General features: G+C 36.7%; 1 protein-coding gene across 1 annotated transcript in view; it reads left to right on the forward strand.

The window, feature by feature from the left end:
• Nucleotides 1–23,031, forward strand: part of TSBP1 (testis expressed basic protein 1) — a 150,297-nt gene that overhangs the window by 39,490 nt on the left and 87,776 nt on the right. The window contains exons 2-9 of the mRNA XM_068994162.1: nt 6,317–6,337; nt 6,816–6,836; nt 8,311–8,331; nt 9,309–9,329; nt 9,807–9,827; nt 10,302–10,322; nt 11,299–11,319; nt 14,240–14,334. Coding sequence (XP_068850263.1) covers nt 6,317–6,337; nt 6,816–6,836; nt 8,311–8,331; nt 9,309–9,329; nt 9,807–9,827; nt 10,302–10,322; nt 11,299–11,319; nt 14,240–14,334 — 242 coding nt within the window. The remainder of the gene's footprint in view (nt 1–6,316; nt 6,338–6,815; nt 6,837–8,310; nt 8,332–9,308; nt 9,330–9,806; nt 9,828–10,301; nt 10,323–11,298; nt 11,320–14,239; nt 14,335–23,031) is intronic.

Consider the following 23,031-nt stretch of genomic DNA (forward strand, 5'->3'; position numbering starts at 1 on the left):
CAAGTATATTATATCTGGCAAAACTAAACTCCAAAAATGAAAAAGAAAGAAAAAATTTTCAAACCAAAAAGCTGACTCATAACCACTAAACCTGCTTTACAAGAAATGTTAAATGAAGTTTTTCAAGTTGAAATGAATGGATATTAATTAGTAACATAACATTTGAAAATATGAAACTCACTGGTGAAGTTATGTAGTCAGATTCAGAATACTGTAATACTGCAATGGTACATAAATCACTTTTACATAAATGGTACATAAATCACTTTTAACTCTAGTTTTTAAAAAGTTAAAAGACAAACTGTTTAAAACAAATAAAGAAACAAGCAGATAACTAGTGGGAAACTGCTGTATAACACAGGGAGCTCAGCCCTGTGCTCTGTGATGAACTAGAGGGGTGGGATAGGGGCTAGGAGGGAGGCTCAAGAGGGAGGGGATATGTGTATACTTAGAGCTGATTCACATTGTTGTACAGCAGAAACCAACACAATATTTTGATGCAATTAGCCTCCAATTAAAAATGAATTAAAAATAATTTGTTAATAGATATGCAATACAAAAAGAGGTAAATTATGACATCAATAACATAAAACAGAAGAATAAATGTAAATTTTCTTTCAAACTTATACAAAAATCAACTCAAAATGGATTGAAGACTTGAATTTCAGACTTAAAACTATTAGAAGAAAACCTAGAGAAAAATCTCTTTGATATTAGTCTGGGTATATTTTTTATATGACTCCAACAGCACAGTAAATAAAAATTTTTGAAAATAGACCAATGGGATTTCATCAAAAGCTTCTGCACAGCCAGGGATATGGCCAACAAAGTAAAGAGACAACCTAGAGAATGGAAGAAAATATTCACAAACCATGTATCTGAAAGGGTTAATATCCAAACTATATAAGGAATTCAATAGCAAAAACCAAATAACTCAAAATGGCATAAACCAAAAAACCATTTTGCTGAAAACAGCAAAAACCAAATAAGTCAGTTAAAAATGAACAAAAAAATTGAATACACATTTCTCCAAAAAGACATACAAATGGCCAATAGGTTTGTAAACATAAACAAACAAAAATGTTCCAAATCACTAATCATCAGTTCAGTTCAGTTCAGTCATTCAGTCATTTCCGACTCTTTGCAACCCCATGGACCACAGCACACCAGGCCTCCTTGTCCATCACCAACTCCCAGAGTTTACTCAAACTCATGTCTATTGAGTCAGTGATGCCATCCAACCATCTCATCCTCTATCATCCCCTTCTCCTCCCACCTTCAATCTTTCCCAGCATCAGGGTCTTTTCCAATGAGTCAGTTCTTCACATCAGGTGCCCCAAGTATTGGAGTTTCAGCTGCAACATCAATCCTTCCAACACTAGTCCTTCCTGGCCCAGTTATTTTCTATTTCCAACCATAGCTATGAATCCTCTTTCATTTTTATTTTTACTCATTTGATTGTTAATTTGCCAAATTGCTCTTCCTTTTGGATCCTATACATATTTTTTTCACTCAAATATCATTGACAATAAATCACTAAAGTCTAAAGTTATGTCCCGAGATAATTACACAGTTCTTTTTAATATTCTAGCACAAAAATTATTTAAAATTCTATGTCTCTACATATCACATGATAGTGTTCTTCAAATTGTAGTGATATTTTCAGTAGAATGGGTTACCTGGTGGCTCAGATGGTAAAGCGTCTGCCTACAATGCAGAAGACCTGGGTTCAATCCCTGTGTCGGAAAGATCTTCTGGAGAAGGAAATGACAACCCACTCCAGTATTCTTGCCTAGAAAATCCCATGGATGGAGGAGCCTGGTAGGCTACAGTCCACGGGGTTGCAAAAAATCAGACACGACTGAGCGAATTCACTCACTCACTCACTCACTCACTCACCTCTTTAATTACAAAAAGAACATGACTTGAAAATGTCACAGAAACAATCATTAGGAGAGGTAGAGCTTTAGTTGCAGCTTTATAATGTTCAGAAAACCTGTCTTATTTTGTATGTTTAGATATTTCCTCTCAAAGAGGAGTAGAAACAATAAAAAGCATGGTTGTTGAGAAACAGAGTCTCTCTCAGAAAACCTACTCCTTTCTCCTGGATTCAGCACCCATGTGATTGGGTTAAGTTTCATTCATGCATGAATTAAACAGAAACTCACATACAACAAGGTAGCAAATTAATTGATGTCAATAATGGTTGTAAAAAGAGGCACTCAGAAACCTGACAGTATATGATCTATGCCAGCAGTGCTTCAGTATTCCTTTAAACAGTGTCTGCGGCAACTTTATACACTGTAGCTACTGCCATGATAAGAATTGACTAATACATCTAAAAACATCCAATGACCATACTGAAGCTAATGAGCAAGACAATAGGAGCCTAAATATTGCCAAAGGGATCAAGAGTAATTTTACAAATTAACCACCAGAAGTAATAATCCTAAAACATTTGTCAATTAACTCCATTAACTCCATTTCTCCTTTCTTCATCTACTGTAGCATATCTCTGAACAATACTGACCTCTGAGTCAATTTCTCTGTATGTGTGTGTGTGTGTGTGTGTGTGTGTGTGTGTGTGTGTTCATCTGAAACTGGATATGGTTAATTTTAAATATGAATTTTCCAATAAATTCGCATTCTCTTTGTAGTTTTTCCCATGTTGTTTACACTTATTTTCCTTTTTTTTTTTAGAAGTACTTCAGAATAAACTAGGTAAATTTTCTGATGTCTCCTTAGTCTTGATCTCCTTTAAAATGACTGATGCAACATTTAACATTGCCTGACTTCTCATCTGTATTCCTTGTATTGGCATGCCTTTCTTCTGCATGTCTATTAGTTCCACCCTAATATTTTGGTGTGGGAATTCTCCCATTTTAAATTTGTCCATTTCTGTTTCCATACCTTCTCTAGTTTTCCATTCCTTCTCTTTTCACTTCATACCATGCATTCCCTTTAAAGACTGGCTTCTCTCTTGCAGGGACTTGCAAGTTTCATTAAGAAGTTGGTGAGATGAAATGCATGAAGTTGATAGGTAGATGGTTTCTATTCTATATATGTTTTCTAGAAAACATTCAGTGATGTAAGTCAATAGGAATGGAAAGAATTTAGAGCCATGACACTCAATTCTTTGGCTTTCTGCGGTAGATGCTAAAACCAGAGACTACATGCTTTCACAACTGACTTTGAAAGTCCTTGACTTGACAACTGAATTAAATACATTGTGTTAAGTGTAAAGATTTAGAAACCATCTGACTTACAAAAATATTGTACCCTGACTTACTATAGCCATTCACTTGATCAATATTTGTGACATCTTCCTGAAAGACTTTTTCAGGACTTACACATCTTTACCCTAAATATACAAATGATGTTTTCACTTAATGATATCTTGCTTAATCTGATATATTTAGAAAGATTTGTAAAATTAGAAAATCAACATCACTACACTACAACCCAGATAACATTCACTCAAAGATTATTTTATTAAGTATATTTTTGATCAAAATTTTTAACTACATATATCCTTAAAACTACGCATAAAAGAAATATGAACCAGATCAAATCCTAGTTAGTTTCTGTGAACACCTTAGCCATTCTTCTTATTCAGTCAACTATGAAATTCATTTCTTTTTCTCACTTTTCTAAGATAGAGGTGGAATTCCTTGACATTTTCCCGTTTTTGTATTGTTTTGTTTTGTTTTGTTTTCTGATTACATTCATCCTAACATATTTTCTGTGCACTGGAAATTTTCACCTTATTTTCATTTTCTGTGTTGTTTTTCCTTGACACTTATTTGAGTTTCTTCCATTTTACTTTTCAGGGGAACTTCAGAATGAAATTGGTAACTGTTATTCTTCTATACTTTTGGTGATGTAATTTCTAGAACATACTTTCTTTGTTTCCCTTCCTTCATCTGATATAATCCTCAGATAATTATCAAAATTTTATCATATGCTTATTAACATGAAAGGGATCAGGCTAGAAGAAAGTGGTTTTCTCCATTAAGATTAATTTGTCTTTACAATGTGGTTTACTCCATTTAATAGAAAGTTTTCCTTAACTTGGATTCTCCAAGTTGTCCTCTGAGATAAAAGGCCCATTGTTTTGCACATGATAGTGTCCCAGTTCTGAAAGGGTTGAGTCTCCAAACCCAGTGATTGAGAGAGGTTCATCCGGAAGGACCTCGTCTACTGATAACAAATGTAATCTTAAGACTGCCTAGTGAACATTTCTGTGCCCCAGAAACTTTCAGCTTATTTTCATGTTCTGTGTTATTTTTCCTTGACACTTATTTGAGTTTCTTCCATTTGCTTTTCAGGGAAACTTCAGGATGAAAATGGTAATCGTTATTCTTGCATCCTTTAAGTGATATAATTTCTAGAAACATACTTTTTTTCCTTCCTTTCATTTCTTTGATATAATCTTCAGATGATTATCATAATTTTGTTATAAGCTTGTTGACATGAAAAGGATTAGGCTAGAAGAATATGGTTTTCACCATCAATAATAAATTGTCTTTACACTGTGGTTTTCTCCATTTAATAGAAAGTTTTCCTTAACTTGGGTTCTCCAGGTTGTCCTCTGAGATGCAAGGCCCATTGTTTTGCACATGATATTGTCCCAGTTCTGAAAGGGTTCAGTCTGCAAACCCAGTGAATGACACAAGTTCATCCACAAGGACCTTGTCTACTGATAACAACTGTCATGTTAAGACATGCTAGTGAAATTTTCTGTGACCTGGATATTATCAGCTTATTTTCATGTTCTGTGTTATTTTTCCTTGACACTTATTTGAGTTTCTTCCATTTGCTTTTCAGGGAACTTCCAGGATGAAAATAGTAACTGTTATTCTTACATCCATTTAGTGATATAATTTCTAGAAACACACTTTCTTTGCTTCCTTTCCTTCCTTTGATATACTCTTCAGATGATTATCATAATTTTGTCATAAGCTTGTGGACATGAAAGGGATTAGGCTAGAAGAATGTGGTTTTCTCCATTAAGAATAAAGTGTCTTTATAATATGGTTTTCTCCATTTAATAGAAAGTTTTCCTTAACTTGGGTTCTCCAAGTTGTCCTCTGAGATGCAAGGCCCATTGTTTTGCACAAGATGTTATCCCAGTTCTTAAAGGGTTGTCTCCAAACCCAGTGAGTGAGAAAAGTTCATCCAAAAGGACCTCGTCTAAAGATAACAAACATCATCTTAAGGGTTGCTAGTGAACTTTTCAGTGATCTGGAAATTTTCAGCTTATTTTCACGTTCTGTGTTGTTTTTCCTTGACACTTATTTGAGTTTCTTCCATTTTACTTTTCAGGGGAACTTCAGAATGAAATTGGTAACTGTTATTCTTATATAATTTTAGAGATGTAATTTCTAGAACATACTTTCTTTGTTTCCCTTCTTCATCTAATATAATCCTCAGATAATTATCAAAATTTTATCATATGCTTATTAACATGAAAGGGATTAGGCTAGAAGAATGTGGTTTTCTCCATTAAGAATAAATTCTCTTTACAATGTGATTTTCTCCATTTAATAGAAAGTTTTCCTTAACTTGGGTTCTCCGAGTAGTCCTCTGAGATGCAAGGCCCATTGTTTTGCACAAGATATTGTTCCAGTTCTGAAAGGGTTCAGTCTCCAAATCCAGTGAGTGAGAGAAGTTCATCCAGAAGGACCTCGTCTACTGATAACTAATGTCATCTTAAGACTTGCTAGTGAAATTTTCTGTGACCCAGAAACTTTCAGCTTATTTCCATGTTCTGTGTTGTTTTTCCTTGACACTTATTTGAGTCTCTTCCATTTCCTTTGCAGGGAAACTTCACCGTGAAAATGGTAATGTTATTCTTACGTCCATTTAGCGATATAATTTCTAGAAACATACTTTTTTGCTTCCTTTCCTCCCTTTGATATAGTCTTCAAATGATTATCATAATTTTTCATAAGCTTGTTGACATGAAAGTGATTTTCTAGAAGAATGTGGTTTTCTCCATTAAGAAAAAATTGTCTTTACAATGTGGTTTTCTCCATTTAATAGAAACTTTTCCTTAACTTTGGTTCTCCAAGTTGTCCTCTGAGATGCAAGGCCCATTGTTTTGCACAAGATTTTGTCCCAGTTCTTAAAGGGTTCAGTCTCCAAACCCAGTGAGTGAGACAAGTTCATCCAGAAGGACCTCGTTTACTGACAACAAATGTCATCTTAAGATTTGCAGTGAACTTCTCTGTGACCGGGAGATTTTCAGTTTATTTTCAGGTTCTGTGTTGTTTTTCCTTTACACTTATTTGAGTTTCTTCCATTTGCTTATCAGAGAAACTTAAGGATGAAAATGGTAAGTGTTATTCTTAAATCCTTTTAGCAATATAATTTCTAGAAACATACTTTCTTTGCTTCCTTTCCTTCCTTTGATATAATCTTCAGATGATTATTATAATTTTGCCATGAGCTTGTTGACATGAAAGGAATTAGGATAGAAGAATGTGATTTTCTCCATTAAGAATAAAATGTTTTTACAATGTGGTTTTCTCTATTTAATACAAAGTTTTCCTTAACTTGGGTTCTCCAGGTTTTCCTCTGAGATGCAAGGCCCATTGTTTTGCACAACATAGTGTCCCAGTTCTGAAAGGGTTCAGTCTCCAAACCCAGTGAGTGAGACAAATTCATCCAGCAGGACCTCGTCTACTGATAGCAAATGTCATCTTAAGACTTGCTAGAGAACTTTTCTGTAACCCTGAAATTCTCAGCTTATTTTCATGTTCTGTGTTGTTTTTCCTTGACACTTATTTGAGTTTCTTTCATTTGCTTTTCAGGGAAACTTCAGGATATAAATGGTAAGTGTTACTTGTACATCCATTTAGCAATATAATTTCTAGAAACATACTTTCTTGGCTTCCTTTCCTTCCTTTGATATAATCTTCAGATGATTATCATAATTTTGTCATAAGCTTGTTGACATGAACGGGATTAGGCTAGAAGAATGTGGTTTTCTCCATTAAGAATAAATTGTCTTTACAATATATTTTTCTCCATTTAATACAAAGTTTTCGTTAACTTGGGTTCTCCAGGTTGTCCTCTGAGATGCAAGGCCCATTGTTTTGCACAAGATATTGTCCCCGTTCTTAAACGGTTCAGTCTCCAACCCAGTGAGTGAGAGAACTTCATCCAGAAGGACCTTGTCTACTGATAGCAAATGTCATCTTAAGACTTGCTAGAGAACTTTTCTGTAACCATGAAATTTTCAGCTTATTTTGATGTTCTGTGTTGTTTTTCCTTGACACTTATTTGAGTTTGTTCCGTTTGCTTTTCCAGGAAACTTAAGGATGAAAATGGTAAGTGTTATTCTTACATCTTTTTAGCGATATAATTTCTAGAAACATACTTTCTTTGCTTCCTTTCATTTCTTTGATATAATCTTCAGATGATTATCATAATTTTGTCATAAGCTTGTTGATATGAACGGGATTAGTCTAGAAGAATGTGGTTTTCTCCATTAAGAATAAATTGTCTTTACAATGGATTTTTCTCCATTTAATACAAAGTTTTCCTTAACTTGGGTTCTCCAGGTTGTCCTCTGAGATGCAAGGCCCATTGTTTTGCATGAGATATTGTCCAAGGTCTTAAAGGGTTCAGTCTCCAAACCCAGGGAGTGGGAGAAGTTCATCCAGAAGGACTTCGTCTACTGATAACAATGTCATCTTAAGACTTGCTAGAGAACTTTTCTGTGACCTGGAATTTTTCAGCTTATTTTTATGTTCTGTGTTGTTTTTCCTTGACGCTTATTTGAGTTTCTTCCATTTGCCTTTCTGGGAATCTTCAGGATGAATATCGTAAGTGTTATTCTTACATCCTTCTAGTGATATAATTAATAGAAACATAGTGTCTTTGCTTCCTTTCCTTCCTGTGATATAGTCTTCAGATGATTATCATAATTTTGTCATAAGCTTGTTGACATGAAAGGGATTAGGCTGGAGGAATGTAGTTTTCGCCATTAATAGTAAATTGTCTTTATAATGGGGTTTTCTCCATTTAATAGAATGTTTTCCTTAACTTGGGTTCTCCAAGTTGTCCACTGAGATGCAAGGTCCATTGTTTTGTACAAGATATTGTCCCAGTTCTCAAAGGGTTCACTCTCCAAATCCAGTGAGTGAGACAAGTTCATCCAGAAGAACCTCGTCTACTGATAACAAATGTCATCTTAAGACTTGCTAGAGAACTTTTCTGTAACCCTGAAATTTTCAGCTTCTTTTGATGTTCTGTGTTATTTTTCCATGACACTTATTTGAGTTTCTTCCATTTGCTTTTCAGGGAAACTTCAGGATGAAAATGGTAAGTGCTATTCTTATATCCATTTAGTGATATAATATCTAGAAACCTAGTTTTTTTGCTTCCTTTCCTTCCTTTGATATAATCTTCAGAGGATTATCATAATTTTGTCATAAGCTTGTTGACATGAAAGGGATTAGGCTAGAAGAATGTGGTTTTCTCCATTAAGAATAAATTGACTTTACAATGTGGTTTTCTCCATTTAATAGAACGTTTTCCTTAAAATGCGTTCTCCAAGTTGTCCACTGTGATGCAAGCCCCATTGTTTTGCACAAATTATTGTCCCAGTTCTTAGAGGGTTCAGTCTCCAAACCCAGTGATGGAAACAAGTTCATCCACAAGGACCGCGTCTACTGTTAGCAAATGTCATCTTAAGATTTGTTAGAGAACTTTTCTGTGACCTTGAAATTTTCAGCTATTTTCTTGTTCTGTGTTGTTTTTCCTTGACACTTATTTGCGTTTCTTCCATTTGCTTTTTATGGGAAACTTAAGGATGAAAATGGTAAGTGTTATTGTTACATCCGTTTAGCGATATAATTTCCAGAAACATACTTTCTTGTCTTCCTTTCCTTCCTTTGATATAATCTTCAGATGATTATCATAATTTTCTCATAAGCTTGTTGACATGAAAGAGATTAGGCAGGAGGAATGTGGTTTTCTCCATTAAGAATAAATTGTCTTTACAATGTAGTTTTCTCCATTTAATAGAAAGTTTTCCTTAACTTCGGTTCTCCAAGTTGTCCTCTGAGATGCAAGGCCCATTGTTTTGCACACTATATCGTCCCAGTTCTTAAACAGTTACGTCTCCAAACCCAGTGAGTGAGAGAACTTCATCCAGAAGGACCTTGTCTACTGATAGCAAATGTCATCTTAAGACTTGTTAGAGAACTTTTCTGTAACCCTGAAATTTTCAGCTAATTTTCATGTTCTGTGCTGTTTTTCCTTGATACTTATTTAAGTTTCTTCCATTTGCTTATCAGGGAAACTTAAGGATGAAAATGGTAAGTGTTATTCTTACGTCCATTTAGCGATATAATTTCTAGAAACATACTTTCTTTGCTTGCTATCCTTCCTTTGATATAATCTTCAGATGATTATCATAATTTTGTCATAAGCTTGTTCACATGACAGGGATTAGGCTAGAAGAATATGGTATTTTCCATTAAGAATAAATTGTTTTTACAATGTAGTTTTCTTCATTTAATACAAAGTTTTCCTTAACTTGGGTTCTCCCGGTTGTCCTCTGAGATGCAAGGCCCATTGTTTTGCACAAGATATTGTCCCAGTTCTTAAACGGTTCAGTCTCCAAACCCAGTGAGTGAGACAAGTTCATCCAGAAGCACCTCATCTACTGATAACGAATGTCATCTTATGACTTGCTAGTGAACTTTTCTGTGACCCGGAAATTTTCAGCTTATTTCCATGTTCTGTGCTGTTTTCCTTGACACTTATTTGAGTTTCTTCCATTTTCTTTTCAGAAAAACTTCACCATGAATATGGTAAGTGCTATTCTTACATCCATTTAGCGATATAATTTCTAGAAACATACTTTCTCTGCTTCCTTTCCTCTCTTTGATATAGTTCAGATGATTATCATAATTTTGTCATAAGCTTGTTGACATGGAAGTGATTTTCTAGAATAATGTGGTTTTCTCCATTAAGAATAAATTGTCTTTGCAATGTAGTTTTCTCCATTTAATAGAAAGTTTTCCTTAACTTCGGTTCTCCAAGTTGTCCTCTTAGTTGCAAGGCCCATTGTTTTGCACAAGATATTGTCCCAGTTCTTAGAGGGTTCAGTCTCCAAACCCAGTGAGTGAGACAAGTTCATCCAGAAGGACCTCATCTACTGATAACAAATGTCATCTTAAGACTTGCTAGAGAACTTTTCTGTGACCCGGATATTTTCAGCTATTTTCATGTTCTGTGTTGTTTTTCCTTGACACTTACTTGAGTTTCTTCCATTTGCTTTTCAGGGAAACTTCAGGATGAAAATGGTAAGTGTTATTCTTACATCCTTTTAATGATATAATTTCCAGACACATACTTTCTTTGCTTCCTTTCCTTCCTTTGATATAATCTTCAGAGGATTATCATAATTTTGTCATAAGCTTGTTGACATGAAAGGGATTAGGCTAGAAGAATGTGGTTTTCTCCATTAAGAATAAATTGACTTTACAATGTGGTTTTCTCCATTTAATAGAACGTTTTCCTTAAAATGCGTTCTCCAAGTTGTCCACTGTGATGCAAGGCCCATTGTTTTGCACACGATATTGTCCCAGTTCTTAAAGGGTTCAGTCTCCAAACCCAGTGATGGAGACAAGTTCATCCACAAGGACCGCGTCTACTGATAACAAATGTCATCTTAAGACTTGCTAGAGAACTTTTCTGTGACCTTGAAATTTTCAGCTATTTTCATGTTCTGTGTTGTTTTTCCTTGACACTTATTTGCATTATTTCCATTTGCTTTTCAGGGAAACTTAAGGATGAAAATGGTAACTGTTATTGTTACATCCGTTTAGCGATATAATTTCCAGAAACATACTTTCTTGGCTTCCTTTCCTTCCTTTGATATAATCTTCAGATGATTATCATAATTTTCTCATAAGCTTGTTTACATGAAAGGGATTAGGCTAGTAGAATATGGTTTTCTCCATTAAGAATAAATTGTCTTTACAATGTGATTTTCTCCATTTAATAGAACGTTTTCCTTAACTTCGGTTCTCCACTTTGTCCTCTGAGATGCAAGGCCCATTGTTTTGCACAAGATATTGTCCCAGTTCCTAGAGGGTTCAGTCTCCAATCCCAGTGAGTGAGAGAACTTTATCCAGGAGGACCTCGCCTACTGATAGCAAATGTCATCTTAAGACTTGCTAGAGAACTTTTCTGTAACCCTGAAATTTTCAGCTTATTTTCATGTTCTGTGTTGTTTTTCCTTGACACTTATTTGAGTTTCTTCCATTTGCTTATCAGGGAAACTTAAAGATGAAAATGGTAAGTGTTATTTTTACATCCTTTTAGCGATATAATTTCTAGAAACATACTTTCTTTGCTTCCTTTCATTTCTTTGATATAATCTTCAGATGATTATCATTATTTTGTCATAAGCTTGTTGACATGGAAGTGAATTTCTAGATGTATGTGGTTTTCTCCATTAAGAATAAATTGTCTTTACAATGTGGTTCTCCATTTAATCGAAAATTTTCCTTAACTTGGGTTCTCTAGGTTATCCTCTGAGATGCAAGGCCCATTGTTTTGCACAAGATATTGTCCAAGGTCTTAAAGGGTTCAGTCTCCAAACCCAGGGAGTTGGAGAAGTTCATCCAGAAGGACCTCGTCTACTGATAACAATGTCATCTTAAGACTTGCTAGAGAACTTTTCTGTGACCTGGAAATTTTCAGCTTATTTCCATGTTCTGTGTTGTTTTTCCTTGATACTTATTTGAGTTTCTTCCATTTGCTTTTCACGGAAACTTCACGTTGAACATGGTAATTGTTATTTTTACATCCTTTTAGTGATATAATTTCTAGAAACATACTTTCTTTGCTTCCTTTCCTGCCTTCGATATAGTCTTCAGATGATTATCATAATTTTGTCATAAGCTTGTTGACATGAAAGTGATTTTCTAGAAGAATGTGGTTTTCTCCATTAAGAAAAAATTGTCTTTTTAATGCAGTTTTCTCCATGTAATAGATAGTTTTCCTTAACTTGGGTTCTCCAAGTTGTCCTCTGAGATACAAGGCCCATTGTTTTGCACAAGATGTTGTCCAAAGTCTTAAAGGGTTCAGTCTCCAAACCCAGGGAGTTGGAGAAGTTCATCCAGAAGGACCTCGTCTACTGATAACAATGTCATCTTAAGACTTGCTAGAGAACTTTTCTGTGACCTGGAAATTTTCAGCTTATTTTCATGTTCTGTGTTGTTTTTCCTTGACACTTATTTGAGTTTCTTCTGTTGACTTTTCAGGGAAACTTCAGAATGAAATTGGTAACTGTTATTCTTACATCCTTTTAGTGATATAATTTCTAGAAACATACTTTCTTTGCTTCCTTTCCTTCCTTTGATATAATCTTCAAATGATTATCATAATTTTGTCATAAGCTTGTTGACATGAAAGTGAATAGGCTGGAAGAATGTGGTTTTCTCCATTTAATAGAAAGTTTTCTTTTACTTGGTTTCTCCAAGTTGTCCTGTCAGATGCAAGGCCCATTGTTTCATACATAATATTGTCCCAGTTCTTAGAAGTCTGAGCTCAGCCTCCAAAGCTGCTGAGTGAGAGAAGTTCATCCAGGACTTTGTCTATTGATAAGAAATGTAATCTTAAGACTTGCTAGTGAACTTCTCTTGACCGTATTCTCAAGACACCAAGATGTATAATAGTTTTTCTTGATTTTCCTTGTTATTATGTTTCCTATCATAGTTATTATTCTTCTTTCATGTTTGCTTTGATTTATTCAATTATTCAACAAATTTTTCATCCTTCAGAGTCTTTTGTATTGCATTTTGACTCATATAAACTTCATTGATAATATATTCCTAAATTCTAAAATGATTTTATAAAGTATTCCTATACAATTTTAGTAACCTATTATAAGAATTATTTATATCCTCATCACTCTACATATCAAACTGTATTCTTCATACTCTAGTAAATGTTTCATATGGAATGAACTTTAGAAATTTCTGTCATTATTTTTGAATGAGCAATACCTAATCAGTATGCAAACACAAACATTGGCAGATGTGTGGCTTTAATTGCCTCTTCCTTATGATGTTAAGAAATCCTGTCTCATATATGTGTGTTTCTGTATTGTCTCTCAGATAAGAGGAAGGCTCAATACAAACATGGTGAGTAATGCTTAGCTCTCAGAAAACTCCATTCTTGTGTCTATCTTGAATCTTGCCTCTAGTGCAGTAGGATAGGATTGGAGAATAAAATAAAAATGTCTGTAGTCAGCAAAGAAGAATTTCTAACATTACCTTCTAAATTTCTGTAATTTCAGTGAATTGTCTTTGAAGGTAAATGATGAGTGATTCAGCATATTTTTTCTTCTTTCCTCCTTTCTTCTTCTCATCTTTATTTAATATTCCTCACCCTCCTCCAATATCCTTCTGATCTTTTGTTGCTTCTTTATTTCTACCTTTCCTACACCTGACCTCTTTTATTTTCATGTTTGAAAAAAACAGAGTATGAAGATAATACAGTATAGAAAGAGAAAACCCAAGGGATTCAAAACAAGAAAGGGAATAAAGACAACAGAAAAAGAAAACAATAGTAAGAGAAATCTGGTAAGGAAAAAAAAAGGTAAAGGATTTCCTACTTTGTTCTTTTGCAGCCTGGAAGAATGTACCATTATACCCTGGTGAGTTACATAGACCCTGCTGATGAAAATCCTATGATCAAAAATATTTCAAATGAACATCTACTGTGTGTAAAACATATACTGAAAATCAAAGAAACTCCAAAGCATACATAACATGAATTCTATAGATTACTCATATGATAAGAGATAATAATGTGTATGAAATGCTGAATTTTAGCAGACTTTTTAATTGTGTCTTGCATTCTATATAAAGTGGTTTTCACTGGCTAAAATCTGAGGAAACTAATGTGATCAACAAGCTATTTTGTCAGAAACACGACGTTCCCTATTTTCTCTCAAACACTGTAAATAGAGTCTAGATATTTATCCTGCAGGAATGTCAACTTAGAGGGCATAGGAATGGGTCAAGTCTCAAGTCAGACATAATTTAGAAGAATGTTTTAAAAAACAGTTTAACTTATAAAAGGGTATTTTCTTTGATTGCTATTATTCTTGAATTAATCCTAGGGAGTTTATACTCATAGTATTTAGGACAGACAGGCAGCTTTGTTTTTCAGATGATAGGTTCTCATGTTCACTTGTTCCTTGTAGACTGGAGGAAAGAAGAATTCAAAGCTGGTGAGTATGTGATGATCCACAAGGGACCTTTTTCTTCGTGGGACAATCTGGAGGAATGTTGGGTGGAAGTGAGCTGATCTACCCAGGGTCAAAGGAGTCCTCAGAGAATAAGAACCCTCTGGCCCAGGCCTACTGAGACCCTTCCCAGAAACATGATGGTCTACTTGTCTTTGCAGTAAATATGACCCTGGATGCAGCCACTGCTCATCCTGCCCTCCTCCTGTCTGAAGAAGGAAGACGAGTTTCCTGGCAAGAAAGGTGTCAAGAAATTCCCAGCTCCTCAGAGAGATTCATCTCCATTCCCTGTGTGCTGGGTCAATTGCGCATCATCTCAGGGAGATACTCCTGGGACGTAGAGGTTGGGGACGCCTGTTCCTGGGACCTGGGAGTTTGTAGGGATAATGTAACAAGGAAGGGGAGGGTCACAATGTCCCCAAAGAATGGTTTCTGGGCCATTAGGTTCTATGAGGGAGAGTATTGGGCCCTCACTTCCCCAGAAACCCATCTTACTCTAAGAGAAAAACCCTTTATTGTGAGGGTATTTCTAGATTATGAGGCTGGAGATGTATCTTTCTATAATATGACAGATGGATCCCACATCTTCACCTTTTCCCAGGACACATTCTGTGGTGTCCTAAGACCACTTTTCAGACTTTGGTCCTCTGAGTCAGGCTCCCTAACCATCTGTGCAGGTGAAGAATGTGCTGATGTTGTAATTCATATGTCTACCCCACTCCATGAGAAATGATTACTTTGATCCCCAATGAAAATCACAATTCTCCCCCAATGAGATACAAATGGATATTTTTCTTATTCCTTACTTGTTCATTCTCAAGATGAAGCTCTGGACACAGACTGATTATTGCCTCATATCAATTCTCCCTTCTTCCTTATTTTATCCTTCTTTATTTATCCTTATTATTATACTTTCCTATGACAGCTAATATAAATATTAGATTTCCTTATCTCCTCTACTGAAAGTGGATAAATGATGATGCTGTATATCAGCTGAATTATAAAGATGTGTCCTTAAAGGTAAATTGTGCCTTTCTATTGTTTACTTTCTGCTGGCTGTAATATATCATGATGGCTAGAACTCAAAAACTATATGACATGTAATACGACATGAATGGTGGAGAAATTAAAATGAACTGGGTTTTTGACAATTTATTGGGGCTACTCTATTACCCAGTTCCAGAATTCTTTTCTGTGAGACATAAACTTATATCTTTAATCAACTTATATGTTGGATATTTGTCACTTGTGATTCTTCCCCTTACTGTTGCACTCTCCCTTTTAAGTTTGGCAGCAGATGACACCCACAATTGAATATGCAGTTGAAACTGAAGGTGTAAAGTTCCGTACTTGATCACTTAACTACTCCTACTCCTCCAGTGTGTCAGTCTCATTAAGGCCCTTTATTTCTTTTAATTCATCAGTCACTCCTGATTTCATACCCTTTCCTATTTATGTATCGTGGCTAATAATTTCAAGTATGTTCTTGTTAATAAATAAAACTCTCATTGTCATTGACCTGTCACATCAACCTGGCAAAATTCCAAATATGAATTGATCTAATTATCCACTTCTTATGTTGGCAATTTATCGTGTGATAACAATTCATGCAAATGAGTAGATTGTTTTCCTTATACATGTGTAATCACTTATCCACTCTTGCACACTAGTATTATCTGGTAATGCTCCCATGCATCTCTAGCTATTTGCAATTCCTTATTTTGCAATCAATTTCATTAAAAAGGGCGGGGATAGATATAGTTATGAATGATTTGCATTGTATGGCAGAAACCAACACAACATTGTAAAGCAGTTATCCTTCAATTAAGGAGTAAATAAATAAAATAAAAATACAAACACCTACTCAGCAATATCTTCTAGGGAATAATATAAATGAAAAATATTTTAACAATAAATACAATAAAAAATTCTAATTAAGACTGACAAAAAATTTTTATTAAAATTTCCCTTTCTTTAAACTTCTAAGTCTTATTGTTGTTCAGTCACCCAGTCGTGTCTGGCTCTTTGTGACCCCATGGACTGCAGCATGTCAGGCCTCCCTGTCCCTCATCATCTCCCAAAGCTTGCCCAAGTTCATGTCCATTGCATCAGTGATGCCATCCAGCCATCTCATCCTTTGATGCCTTCTTTTCCTCCTGCCCTCAATCTTTCCCAGCACCAGGAACTTTTCTGATGAATCAGGCTGTTTGCATCAAGGTGACCAAAATACTGGAGCTTCAGCTTTAGCATCAGTCCTCCCAATGAGTATTCAGGGTTGATTTCCCTTAAGACTGACTGGTTTGACCTCCTTCCTATCCAAATGACTCTCAGAACTCTTCTCCAGCACCACGGTTCAAAGGCATCAATTCTTTGGTGTTCTGTCTTCTTTACAATCCAGCTCTAACAATCATATGTGACCACTAGGAAGACCATAGCCTTGACTATACAGACATTTGTCAACAGTTATGTCTCTGAATTTCAACACACTATCTAGGTTTGTCATAGCTTTCCTGCCAAGAAGCAATTGTCTCCTGATTTCAAGGCTGCAGTCACCATCTGCAGTGATTTTAGAGCCCAAGAAAGGAAATCTCTCACTACTTCCACATTTTCCCCCTCTATTTGCCTTGAAGTAATGGGACCAGATGCTATGATCTTAGTTTTTTTAGTATTTAGTTTTAAGCTGACTCTTTCACTCTCTTCCTTCACTCTCATCAAGAGGCTCTTTAGTTCCTTTCACTTTCTGATATTAGAGTGGTTTCATCTGCATATCTGAGGTTATTGATGTTTCTCTCTATTTTGATTCCAACTTGTAACTCATCCAACCTGGCATTTCTCATGATGTGCTCAGCATATAGATTAAATAAAGAGGGTGACAGCAGACAGCCCTGTTGTACTGCTTTTTCAGTCGTTAACCAATCCATTGTTCCATACACGGTTCTAACTGTTGCTTCTTGACCTGCATACAGGTTTCTCAGGAGACAGGTAAGACAGTCTATTATTCCCATCTCTTTAAGAGCTTTCCAGTTTGTTGTGATCCACAGAGGCTTTACCCTAGTCAATGAAGCAGAGGTAGATTTTTTTTGGAATTCCTTTGCTTCCTCTATGATCTAGAGAATGTTGGCAATTTGATCTCTGGTTCTTCCTCCTTTTCTAAACCCAGCGTGGACATCTGAAATTCTTGATTCATGTAATGATGAAGCCTAGGATGCAAGATTTTAAGCATGACCTTACTAGCATGGGGGATGAGTGCAATTGTCTGATGGTTTGAACATTCTTTAGTACTAGCCTTCTTGGGAATTGGGATAAGGATTGATCTTTTCTAGTCCTGTGGTTACTGCTGGGTCTTCCAGATTTGCTGACATATTGAGTGCAGCACTTTGATAATATCATCCTTTAGGATTTTTAATAGCTCTATTGGAATTACATCTCATCAACTAGCTCTATTAACAGCAGTACTTCCTAAGACCAACTTGACTTCACACTCCAGAATGTCTGGCTCTGGGTGACTAACCACACCATCATAGTTATCCAGTTCATTAAGATCTTTTTTGTTAGTTCTTCCAAGTATTCTTTCCATCTCTTTAGCATCTACTAGATAGACATTGTTTCTGTCCTTTAATGTGCCCATCTTTGGGCAAAATGTTCTCTTGATATTTCCAATTTTCCTGAAGAGATCTCTAGTCTTTCCCTTTCTGTTGTTTTCCTCTATTTTTATGCACTGTTCATTGAAGAAGTCTTTCTTTTTTCTCTTTGCTATTCTTTGGAATTCTGAATTTAGTTGGATGCACCTTTCCCTTTCTCCCTTGCTTTTCATGTCTCTTCTTTGTCCAGCTTTTTGTAAAGCTTCCTCAGATAACAACTTTGCCTGCTTGATTATCCTTTTCTCCAGGAAGTTCTTATTCACTGCCTCTTGTACAATATTATGGATCTCCATCCATAGTTCTTCAGGCACACTGTTTACTAGATCTAATCCCTTGAATCTATTCATCAACTGCACTGCATATTCATAGGAGATTTGATTTAAGTCATACCTAAACTGTGGAAGATTCTTCAAGAGATGGGAATACCAGACCATCTCACCTGCCTCTTGAGAAATCTGTATGCAGGTTAGGAAGTAACAGTTAGAACTGGACATGGAACAACAGACTGGTTTCAAATAGGAAAAGAAGTACATCAAGGCTGTATATTGTCACCCTGCTTGTTTAACTTATATGCAGAGTACATCATGAGAAACGCTGGGCTGGAAGAAACACAAGCTGGAATCAAGATTGCCAGGAGAAATATCAATAACCTCAGATATGCAGATGACACCAACCTTATGGCAAAAAGTGAAGAGGAACTAAAAAGCCTCTTGATGAAAGTTAAAGAAGAGAGTGAAAAGGTTGGCTTAAAGCTCAACATTCAGAAAACGAAGATCATGGCATCTGGTCCCATCACTTCATGGGAAATAGATGGGGAAACAGTGGATACAGTGTCAGACTTCCTTTTTGGGGGCTCCAAAATCACTGCAGATGGTGACTGCAGCCATGAAATTAAAAGACGCTTACTCCTTGGAAGAAAAGTTATGACCAACGTAGATAGTATATTCAAAAGCAGAGACATTACTTTGCCGACTAAGGTCCATCTAGTCAAGGCTATGGTTTTTCCTGTGGTCATGTATGGATGCGAGAGTTGAACTGTGAAGAAGGCTGAGTGCTGAAGAATTGATGCTTTTGAACTGTGGTGTTGGAGAAGACTCTTGAGAGTCCCTTGGACTGCAAGGAGATCCAACCAGTCCATTCTGAAGGAGATCAGCCCTGGGATTTCTTTGGAAGGAATGATGCTAAAGCTGAAACTCCAGTACTTTGGCCACCTTATGCGAACAATTGACTCATTGGAAAAGACTCTGATGCTGGGAGGGATTGGGGGCAGGAGGAGAAGGGGACGGGAGGATGAGATGGCTGGATGGATCACTGACACTATGGACGTTCGTCTGAGTGAACTCTGGGAGTTGGTGATGGACAGGTGCTGGGGTCCAGCCCCAGTGGATCCAGGGAATTCGAAGTGGGGATGGAGTCAGCAAGGAAAGATTTATTTATTCAGAGATATAAAGAGAGATTAGGAAGGAATAGTGTAGTGGGAAATCTAGTGGAGAAAAGAGGCTAAATAACTTGGTTTACGCGGAGAACCAATAAAACTCCAAGACAAGGAGTTTGCACCACTTACATAGGCCACATGCATCTTCCCAGTTTCCCCGACCCGATCTTAGAAGCCTGGGCAAAATTAGTTGGCCTGGTGAGTTTCCACGATCCAGATGGGAATTCAGCCAAAAAAAAACAAGAAAGAACAACACGGGGGAAATAAGTCTTTCCAGAGACTGATCCATTTCTTTATTTTCCAGGTTCGTTTCTATACTTTTTGTTATACATAGAGATAAATGGATAATACAAAGTCATGCAGGGTCAGCAGCCCTGACCCTTATCGAGACCAGGCTTTCTTTTTGCATATCTTTTTGTATACAAAAGGTCTCAGGTGATTTACATTATCTTCTGGCCAAGAGGCCTATTAACACTTTATGGCTCTCTTCCTTGATGAATGTTATTCTCATTTTCCCTGAAGTGTTTTTCTTTAATTTACATCATCCTCAAAGCACTAAACAAATTTACATTCCTACAGAACAAAGGTGCAATGGGTTACAACAAAGAAAGCACTTAACTCAAAGATCTATGTTGCTACTTGTTTTTTCTATATACCAACTATATCAACAAATAAAAGGTATGAAAGCTTGGCAGTAAGTATTGGCTCAACAAAGAAATCCTTAATCAGTTTTATTCTAACGATTTTTCCTAGAATCTTTTAAGCTTTCTGTGCCTCGTGGTTGGGAGGCTGTAAACAATCACATGCACCATTGTAAAAATCCAAACAGACCTGTCAGGCAAATTAGGAAGCTATCAGAGAGGTTTGGATTGGAACACTCTATTATTCCCAGGAGACCAGAGCTCTAAGTTGAATTCTTTTAGAGAAAGGTGGTCAGGGATAGCCCCTTGCAATGTCAGAAGAGTGGAAAGCACAGCACAGTAAGGCAGGCAGACTCTGGTTTTTGGGGGTGGATGCTCAGGAAATTCCAGGGGGAACCCCTGAAGCCTGATCATGCCCTTGCGTATGTCAGGCTTCCTTCCTCATGACCTTTGCCACGGGTGGGATTCCTCACGCTGGCTCCCAGCATCCAGGGAGGCCTGGTGTGCTGCAATTCATGGGGTCACAAAGAGTCGGACACAACTGAGCGACTGAACTGAACTGAACTGAACTGGCTGACCTAGTGGTTTCTCTCACTCTCTTTAGTTTAAGCCAGAATTTTGTTATAAGGAGCTGATGATATGAGCCACAGTTAGCCTCAGGTCTTCTTTTTGCTGACTGTATACAGCTTCTCCAACTTCATCTACAAAGAATGTAATCAATTTGATTTTTGTATTGATCATTTGGCAATGTCCATGTGTAAAGTCATCTCTTGTGTTGTTGAAAAAGGGTTTTGCTATGACTAGGGCTACTGTGGGCAGGAATCCCTTAGGAGAAATGAAGTAGCCATCATGGTCAACAAAAAAGTCCAAAATGCAGTACTTGGATGCAATCTCAAAAGAGAAAGAATGATCTCTGTTCATTTCCAAGACGAAACTTTCAATATCACGGTAATCCAAGCATATGTCCCAACCAGTAATGCTGAAGAAGCTGAAGTTGAATGATTCCATGAAGACCTACAAGACCTTTTAGAACTAATACCCCAAAAAAGATGTCCTTTTCATTATAGGGGACTGGAATGCAAAAGTAGGAAGTCAAGAAACACCTGGAGTAACAGGCAAATTTGGTCTTGGGGTATGGAATGAGGCAGAGCAAAGACTAATAGAGTTTTGCCAAGAGAATGCACTGGTCATAGCAAACACCCTCTTCCAGCAACACAAGAGAAGACTCTACACATGGACATCACCAGATGGTCAACACCAAAATCAGATTGATTATGTTCTTTGCAATCAAAGATGGAAAAACTCTATACAGTCAGCAAAAACAAGACTGGAAACTGACTAAGGCTCAGATCATGAACTCCTTATTGCCAAATTCAGACTTAAATTGAAGAAAGTAGGGAAAACCACTAGACCATTCAGGTATGACCTAAATCATATCACTTATGATTATACAGTGGAAGTGAGAAATAGATTTAAGGGACTAGATCTGATAGACAGAATGCCTGAGGAACTACGGATGGAATTTTGTGACACTGTACAGGACACAGGGATCAAGACCATCCCCATGGAAAAGAAATGCAAAAAAGCAAAATGGCTGTCTGAGAAGGCCATACAAATAGCTGTGAAAAGAAGAGAAGCAAACAGTAAAGGAGAAAAGAAAAGATATAAGCATCTGAATGCAGAGTTCAAAAGAAGAGCAAGGAGAAGAAAGCCTTCCTTAGTGATCAATGCAAAGAAATAGAGGAAAACAACAGAACGGGAAAGACTAGAGATCTCTTCAAGAAAATTAGAGATACCAAGGGAATATTTCATGCAAAGATGGGCACGATAAAGGACAGAAATGGTATGGACCTAACAGAAGCAGATGATATTAAGAAGAGGTGGCAAGAATACATAGAAGAACCATACAAGAATATCTTTACAACCCAGATAATCATGATGGTGTGATCACTCACCTAGAGCTAGACATCTGGAATGTGAAGCCAAGTGGGCCTTAGAAAGCATCATTATGAACAAAGCTAGTGGAGGTGATGGAATTCCAGTTGAGCTGTTTCAAATCCTGAAAGATGATGCTGTGAAAGTGCTGCACTCAATATGCCAGCAAATTTGGAAAACTCAACAGTGGCCACAGGAATGGAGAAGGTCAGTTTTCATTCCAGTCCCAAAGAAAGGCAATGCCAAAGAATGCTCAAACTACTGCACAATTGCACTCATCTCACAAGCTAGTAAAGTAATGCTCAAAATTCTCCAAGCCAGGCTTCAGCAATACGTGAACCATGAACTTCCTGATGTTCAAGCTGGCTTTAGAAAAGGCAGAGGAACCAGAGATCAAATTGCCAACATCTGTTGGATCATCAAAAAAGCAAGACAGTTCCAGAAAACATCTATTTCTGCTTTATTGACTATGCCAAAGCCTTTGACTGTGTGGATCACAATAAACTGTGGAAAATTCTGAAAGAGATGGGAATACAGACCACCTGACCTGCCTCTTGAGAAACCTGTATGCAGGTCAGGAAGCAACAGTTAGAACTGGACATGGAACAACAGACTGGTTCCAAATAGGAAAAGGAGTACGTCAAGGCTATATATTGTCACCCTGCTTATTTAACTTATATGCAGAGTACATCAGAAATGCTGGGCTGGAAGAAGCACAAGCTGGAATCAAGATTGCTAGGAGAAATATCAATAACCTCAGATATGCAGATGACACCACCCTTATGGCAGAAAGTGAAGAGAAACTAAAAAACCTCTTGATTAAAGTGAAAGAGGAGAGTGGAAAAGTTGGCTTAAAGCTCAACATTCAGAAAACGAAGATCATGGCATCTGGTCCCATCACTTCATGGGAAATAGATGAGGAAACAGTGGAAACAGTGTCAGATTTTTTTTTTGGGGGGGGGGGGCTCTAAAATCACTGCCCATGGTGATTGCAGCCAGGAAATTGAAAGACGTTTACCCCTTGGAAGGAAGGTTATCACCAACCGAGACAGCATATTAAAAAGCAGAGACATTACTTTGTCAACAAAGGTCCATCTA

The sequence above is a fragment of the Capricornis sumatraensis genome, chromosome 22, assembly GCF_032405125.1.
Source record: "Capricornis sumatraensis isolate serow.1 chromosome 22, serow.2, whole genome shotgun sequence".
Taxonomy (NCBI): Eukaryota; Metazoa; Chordata; class Mammalia; order Artiodactyla; family Bovidae; genus Capricornis; species Capricornis sumatraensis.